This window comes from Olea europaea, chromosome 13, assembly GCF_002742605.1.
Source record: "Olea europaea var. sylvestris chromosome 13, O_europaea_v1, whole genome shotgun sequence".
Classification (NCBI taxonomy): Eukaryota; Viridiplantae; Streptophyta; class Magnoliopsida; order Lamiales; family Oleaceae; genus Olea; species Olea europaea.
In genome coordinates, this window is record NC_036249.1 from 8,078,218 (window position 1) to 8,085,795 (window position 7,578).

General features: G+C 35.3%; 1 protein-coding gene across 4 annotated transcripts; it reads left to right on the forward strand.

The window, feature by feature from the left end:
* Positions 1-329: 329 nt before the first annotated feature.
* Positions 330-7,273, forward strand: LOC111407487 (two-component response regulator-like APRR2). 4 transcript variants are annotated; one of them, XM_023036988.1, is made up of 12 exons: positions 330-475; positions 1,189-1,365; positions 2,016-2,095; positions 2,385-2,451; positions 2,761-2,807; positions 3,076-3,153; positions 3,265-3,816; positions 4,502-4,642; positions 5,054-5,323; positions 5,451-5,519; positions 5,627-5,698; positions 6,721-7,273. In XM_023036988.1, the coding sequence occupies exons 2-12, from the start codon at positions 1,236-1,238 to the stop codon at positions 6,883-6,885; spliced, it is 1,671 nt and encodes a 556-aa protein (XP_022892756.1). In that variant the 5' UTR covers positions 330-475; positions 1,189-1,235; the 3' UTR covers positions 6,886-7,273. The 4 variants fall into 4 exon arrangements, with proteins under 4 accessions (XP_022892756.1, XP_022892759.1, XP_022892758.1 ...); XM_023036991.1 differs by lacking the exon at positions 330-475 and adding an exon at positions 597-613; XM_023036990.1 differs by lacking the exon at positions 330-475 and adding an exon at positions 762-961.
* Positions 7,274-7,578: the final 305 nt, after the last annotated feature.

The window sequence follows — 7,578 nt, forward strand, 5'->3', positions numbered from 1 at the left end:
TTTTTAATTACATATTCTTCAAAAATCACTATTCCAAATATATATTTTCTTACAAAAATATGGCTCATTCAAGTCTTTACATATATTAATTTTAGTTAATTTAGATTGTGTAATTTATTCTCATTTATTTCAAATCAAAATAAAAAAAAATAAAAAAATAAAATTAGAATTTAATTGTTCATCTTGGATTTTTTAATTAATCGAGTCAACTAAAGACAATTTTTCATGGGCATGGGTCAATTCCTACAAAATTATGGACGATAATAGTTACCAGAATTAGTGGGTTGTGGCTAAATCGTAAACTCACAAAATTAAAAATGTTTTCCATTGATTATTATGGGACGGAGAGCGACTCAGCCTCCATTGCCATTATCCTGTCCCGTGGTTTCAATTCTTGTCTGTGTCTCATCTTCTTCCCAGTAACTACTTCTCTCACTTTCTCTCTCTAGATGCAGCTAGACCCAGCACCGGAAAAGTAAGTAATATAAGAAAATCAGATGACAAAATTGCAATAAATGCTATAATATTTGTTTTCTCCATGCATAATTACTTTTTTTTTCCCCAACAATTTTCTGCGTATGCGAAACTGTCTTAATAAGTGCTATTTTTTCAGGTATTGGTACTTTATTTTCTCTATTATTGTTTGAAACACAGATTTAACTCTCTCTCTCTCTCTCTCTCTCTCTCTCTCTCTTTCTTCACGAGTTCATTATTTTTGGTGTATCTCTCGTGTAATGGTTCTTTGTTTTGTTTTGTTTTTTCATTTATAATGCCTGAACCTCTCACATGGGCTTTTCGTACATTTGTTCGTTTCTGAAAATTTTACGGACTTATATTTTGTCTTTCATTTACTTGCACGCACTAAAAAGCTTGATACAGAACATAGAGGCAAATCTGATGCCAGTTTGATCATATTCAAGTTTTTGGTGTTGATTAAGAGACTTGATCTGGATATTTTAATGTATGCTTTATTGCCAAATCTTGAATACTCGTGCTTCTTTAAATTTCATGGACATTCTCTGATATGATTCATGAGGAGCAACTTTCGTCGGTTGGACACTTTATACTTCAATTTTCATGAATATTCTTTAATTGATTTCTAATGAAAAATTATTATCTGGCCTGTGTTTAGTCATAATACCATGATATCTGGAACTGATGGGTGGTGATTTTTGTTGTTCTTTACAGAAGTGGAATTTTAATCATTTAGTTTGAAAAACGATGCAAAATAAGCTATGGCTTGCACTGGTAATAATCTACTGGGGTTGAAGGATTTCCCCAAGGGTCTTCGAGTCCTCCTCCTTGACGACGACAAGGATTCTGCCCTGGAGATGAGATCAAAGCTCGAGGAAATGGAATACGTAGGTAAATTATTTGTCTTTCTTTCTTTCTTTCTTCCTTTTGTGTTAGAGACAGTTCCCTTAATTATTTTTTAATTTTGTGAACATATGCAATAAGATTATAATTTTCTTGTAAAAACCATTTCTTCTATTTGTTTGATCCCTAAAAATTTAAGGGTTTGACGAAATCATGTCTAATTTTCTTGCATTCTTCAACTTATAGTTGGCTAATTATAATAGTTATAGGTGAGAACTATAGCATTTTGGCTAATCATGCTGAATGGATGATGTTTGGTCAATTTCATTTAAATGTGTTAAAGTGGTCAAGATTAGTTCTGGTTGAGTTAGCTCCAAGTTTATTTCTCAGGAAATAACCGAAAGTATGCAATTTTTCATTCATCACGACAATTAGATTTGTTCTTTATGGAGTCTTCCCAATTGTAAATTTGGTTGGTAAATATTTTTTACTTCTTAAATATTGGAGCAAGTGCTTATTCACTATTATAAATCTCTCTCTTTATTTTGTTATTATCTGCACAACATTATCATCTAATAATCAAAATTTCGTTGTAAAGGTAGAACTTTTTGTGATTTTCTGAATGCATATATGAATTAGAGAAAATTATTTCCTACTTCTTCCTGATGGTAACGCTGACCTTTTCTGCTGCTATACAGTTTTCACTTTCTGCAATGAGAGAGAAGCTTTGTCAGCAATTGCGAACAAAACTGAGAGCTTCCATGTTGCTATCGTAGAGGTACTAAACTTATTCATTACCATTTTCGAGCATAACTGAAATTTTATCTGTGGACTTTATCGTAATGGAATCACAAATTACTGTTCCAATCAGTTCACCATTTGGAATAATTGGTTAAAATGTGTGTTCAAAAGGTTCATATCTTCTGATCTGTAGAAGGAGATACTAATCCTTTGCAAAGCAAGGGAAAAGAGCGACACCCAAAGTCAATTGCTGTCGTTAAAACATTACAATGAATAGAGAGCTTAAGTTCTATTTCGTAATGTTAACAATATAAAAAATGTTACAGGTAAGTTCCAGCAACAAGGATGGGGTATATAAATTTCTTGAGAATTCCAGAGACTTGCCCACCATAAGTAAGTGCAAATGTGCAATGACTGTTCTCACATGTTCCGCTTTTTATGTTGAGAATGGTCTCTCCATGTAGCTACTAACACTATAAAATGACAAATTGTATGTTTTTTTAACTACCTTTCTGCAGCCAACTTGATTATTTTGGAGTGACTTTTTGAAACAAAATTCTGGGTGTGTGGTCTTTTGACTTCTATGAAATACTCAGTTAGTATAGATGTGCAGCATAGTGTTCAGTGACTGAAGCAAGAGAATTTAAACTCCTCCTCATATATATTGACTAAGAAGATTTTGTTTTTCCCTTTTTGTCCCAGCCACTTCAAACATCCAGTGTCTCAGCACCATGATGAGATGTATTTCGGTAAGACTCAAAGATCTGAAGTTCTAATCTAATGCAGATTCCTGCATGAAGAGTTCGAAAATTACATGTCTGATTTTGAGTTTACAAATATGTTTCATGTTAAAAAAATCACACTATTTATCATTCTAAGATTTACAACTACATAAATTTAGGTACTCAAGATGGCATAAACTTAGGTACTCAAGATAGTAGACTACTTTACACATTCTGAAACAGTTAATATCATTGTTTCAATTCTTTGTCATATTGTATTTTTGAACTTTTGCAGCTTGGCGCTGTTGAGTTCCTTCACAGACCTCTGTCGGATGAAAAAATCAGAAATATATGGCAGCATGTAGTTCATAAGGTTGTTGCAATTCTAAGTTCATCATATTGTAATTTCTTTGTGAGGGTTTCTGGTTTCCTTCAAGCATTTGGTGTTTATTCCTTGAAGAGGAGATCCTAATCATTTGAGCAGGCATTCAATGCAGGAGGAAAAAATGTCTCTGATTCACTGAAGCCTGTCAAAGAATCTGTTGTTTCCATGCTGCGGCGCCAAACAGACAAGGATGAACCGGATAAACTAACATCCATTGATACACAGTACTCGACTCCTGTGCTAGAGACAAAGCAGGAAGCATCGTCAAACAGTGACAAATACCAAGCTCCTTCGACCCCACAGCTGAAACATGGAACTAGGTCCCTGGATGATGGTGATTGTCTGGATCCAACTACCTTATCTGTGGAAGGGGAAAGTGGGGAACAAGATGGGGAATCCAAATCTGTCGACACAACTTGTTGCAATTCAGTTGCTGAAACAGCGAACCAAACAGTCCAACTTCAACCATTGGGACAGGCTGCCATTAAGGAGGAGCATGAATCAGCTGATGCTATTTTGAGTGCATCCAAATGTTTGCCTCGTTCCCTAAATAAAAACTGCTCCAATAATTGTCATGGTGATGCTTCTGAGCCGAATAAAGCATCAACAATTCGTGATTCATGTGGGACTAAGGCAAATAAGAAGTCAAAGGTAAGATGGGATATGAGCAATGCTCAAGTTTGTTGCAAAATTACATTATCTGATCCTGTTAACTTGTAACTGTAGTGCCAGTAGTCCTCGAGTGTTGTATAAAGCATGAAACCATTCTTTATCATTTCCATTGTTTCTGGGAATTTTCAACGTAAAGAAATGTTCCTAACTTTTAGTGACGTAAATGAGTTCCATATCTGTTTTGTTCTTATTTCTGTAAATAGCTCCAAACTACATATAATATTATTTCAGCTGAATATTTGTTTTGCCATCTCCATAGTAGTTTTTCATGTCATTTATCACATCTAGATGATACCAGTCTTCCACTTCATAAGTTATCTGGTTGTAACTCACAACAGAAGATCTGTCTGAATGTCTATTGAAATTTGTACAGTCACGTAAAACACCTGATTTGATACATGCTTAGGCGCCCCCAAAAGGAATAGTTGACTGTAGAATGAAGTATAGTTTTATTTCCCCCTTTTTTTGGATCTCTGTGAACTGCATATGTGAAATTTCTTTTTTATTAGAGAGCTACATCGAATTCTTTATATACAATGATGCAATGTTCCAATTGAGTCTCTCAGTATTTAGTCGTCACTTTACTGAAGGTTCTGATGATCCTGCATTTTTAGACAACATATTTGCAGAAGACAGTTATTCATTTTTGCTTGGTCCAATTCAGGTAGACTGGACACCTGAACTACACAAAAAGTTTGTACAAGCAGTAGAGCAACTTGGTGTGGATCAGGCCATCCCTTCTCGGATATTAGAAATAATGAAAGTAGAAGGTTTAACCAGACATAACATAGCAAGCCATCTCCAAGTGAGTAACAGTGGGTTTTCTTTCCCCTTTCCTCCTTTCCAGGTTGAAGTAATTTTGTTATGTGAAATTACATATCAATTTGTATCATTTGTAAGGATTAACTTAAGTCTACATGATGAAACACAAAAGTTGCTGTAAATTAATGTCAAACAATACATATCCATGAAAGGTTTAATATTCTTTTGGATTAAACAAGAGGAAGATAAACATAGTGGAAATTGTTTATCAAAATCATAATATAGAGAAATGGAAGCATGTCTTCACTTAGATGTCATCCATCATTAATTTGATGTCTCCTCAATTATTTTTTGGTGGAATACTATTCTATTGTCAGTTTGGAATAGTTGGATTGGATGGGGTTAAAATTTTCTTAGATGTATAAGTTTCTTTAAAAGGAGATTTTTTAAGCAGAAATACAGAATGCACCAGAGGCACATTTTGCCGAAGGAAGATGACCGGAGATGGCCTCATCCTAGAGATTCATCACGAAGAAGTCATTATCTGCAGAACCCCGTCATGGCTTTTCCACAATATCATTCTAATTATGTCCACCCTTCTGGTCACGTCTATCCTGCTTGGATGCTACCTGGAAGTTATCCAAGCCCTGTCCAGATGTGGGGTTCACCTTACTATTCTGGATGGCAACCTACGGAAAGTTGTCATTGGAAACCTTATTCTGGGGTACTATCATTTCCCTTCAACTTAAAAGTGAAGTTATTTCCTAATGTATCCCATTGGGTGTATCTATGCAACTATGGTGTTGTACAACTAACTTTAAACGTTATATTTGATACTTTTATTATTTCAGATGCATGCTGATGCCTGGGGATGCCCTGTGATGCCATCGCCTCATGGATCGTGTCTGCCTTTTCATCAAGTGAGTTTATTACTTATTTATCTCTAATTTCAGCATTAATCTTAGGCTTAATGCATGTCTACGTGATGGAGATGGACTTACTTGAAATACATGTTTTAATGATGCAGAATGCAAATGGGTTTCAGAATGCCAATGAAATGCATAATAGAGTTGGTGTGCCTTCATTTGATATATATCCGGTAAGGTCACGTTATTTGGTTACTTCAAATTTTTTGTTGGCAAAAAAGTTGTACTCAAAGCACCACTGAGTTTAGGGCTTAGAATATGATCCTATGAAACTTGACATCCAAATTTTATATTTTTACTAGTATCTTTTAAGCTCCTAGCTTCTGTGGAACCTTATTTCGACCAGTGTAACAATAAGCCCTTTATGCTCTTCCATCCCTGTGACGAAGAAGCATCCTTGTAGATGCCGATTTTCTTCTCTTTAGGTTATCACCACAGCTAGAGTACTACTCCAAACCTCGTATGACTCGTTTGGCAAGATAAATTTGTACAGTATTGGACATATTATGGAAGAAAACGAGGCTAAGATTATATCCATTGTATTGTCCAGTCCAGTCCTGCCCTGTCCCGTCCATTACCTGGTAACAAGCATACTTATTGTGTTTATAGAACTTCACTGCTGGGTTTTTGCTACAACATTCCTAGACCTTGTGGAATTGTTAGTAAGTGCAAAAATGTTATTAAGCCCTTGTTTGAGCCCTATTTTTACCTCATTAAAATGAAAAATATGACCGTTATCCATCACATCAAGCCACTATTTTTGAATTTCTATCTCTGGTGTGGGATCCATAACGGCTCTATTTCTCATTCTCATTATAATGTAGCTCAAACGGGCTCTAAATTAGACCTTGTCAAGAGTTCGTTATGAATGTGCTTCCTCGCACGATAATTATACAGGTAATGAGTTAATGGTTTTTAGTACGTACAATGTCTGAAACACATTAGTCGTTCTGAATGGCGCAAAAGGCATTTGTAAATCATACCAATGTTTACGGGTTTCTATATCCCTAAAAAAATTTCATGACCATATATCATAGGGGTTGCTAGATTTCACCAACCCGATCGAATGAAATTTGTTCGTACCATTTAACAAACTAATAGTGCACTTTTATGGGATAAAGATAGTGTAAACTTCTGGATTCAATTCGTTCGATAAGATGAATGAATTGAATAGATTCCTTATTGCACCCTGCAGGCAGAGGAGATGATTGACAAAGTTGTTAAAGAGGCAATTAGTAAGCCTTGGCTGCCCCTTCCGTTAGGCCTAAAACCTCCATCAACTGAGACTGTCATCAATGAGCTCTCCAAAAATGGCATAAACCCCATCCCTTCTCACATCAATGGCTCACATTTATGTTAACGTGGCTCAATCTTGTGTCATTGGTCCACCACTCCTCCTGATGCCCGTGAACAGACCAACCAGTCAGATACAAGTTTGAGAAACAGGACATGTACAGAGATCCCCTGTAGTTCTGCTTTTCTTCACATATGGTGGAAAACGAGCCACGTCCAATGGAAACCAAATTGCGGTTGTAAGTAAGTTTTTAAATAGAGAATCTAAGAATCATGTGTTTGTCGTATTACAACATTGGATTTTGCCGTGATTGGGTGCTCCATTTTGTGCTGTTGACACCCTTTTGGTGAATAATGTTTGGCATAATTTTGGGCATTGTGGGCCTGCGATATAATGAATGGACCTCTGAATAAAATGACACCTTTTCTGAATCTGGGATAAAGGGCTTTGCTTATCGATGTGTGACAAAGCTTTTGATAAAAATTTGATGAAATGTGTTGTAGAAAAGTTAATAAAAATTTTGTGTCTCGTGATTAAAACTGAAGTTTGATCGATTGAATAGTTGTCAAATTTTTATGAACAAGCATTGAGTTCTTGCTAGTAATAATCATTGTAAAAATTCATCTCAAATGAAATGAATATTGATTTCAATATGATTAGTGTTGGAATATAGTTGTGTTAATGAAATCGAATTATAACATACCGTATATGTAATTTAGATATCAATTTTGAGCATAACGTATATGCAGCTTATCGTAC

Excerpts from the sequence above, each read along its gene's own strand:
- LOC111407487 (XM_023036988.1), top strand. The coding sequence starts at position 1,236 with ATGGCTTGCACTGGTAATAATCTACTGGGGTTGAAGGATTTCCCCAAG. Across the intron at positions 2,808-3,075 it reads CCATGATGAGATGTATTTCG|CTTGGCGCTGTTGAGTTCCT; the intron begins GTAAGACTCAAA and ends GAACTTTTGCAG. Across the intron at positions 3,817-4,501 it reads AGGCAAATAAGAAGTCAAAG|GTAGACTGGACACCTGAACT; the intron begins GTAAGATGGGAT and ends GGTCCAATTCAG.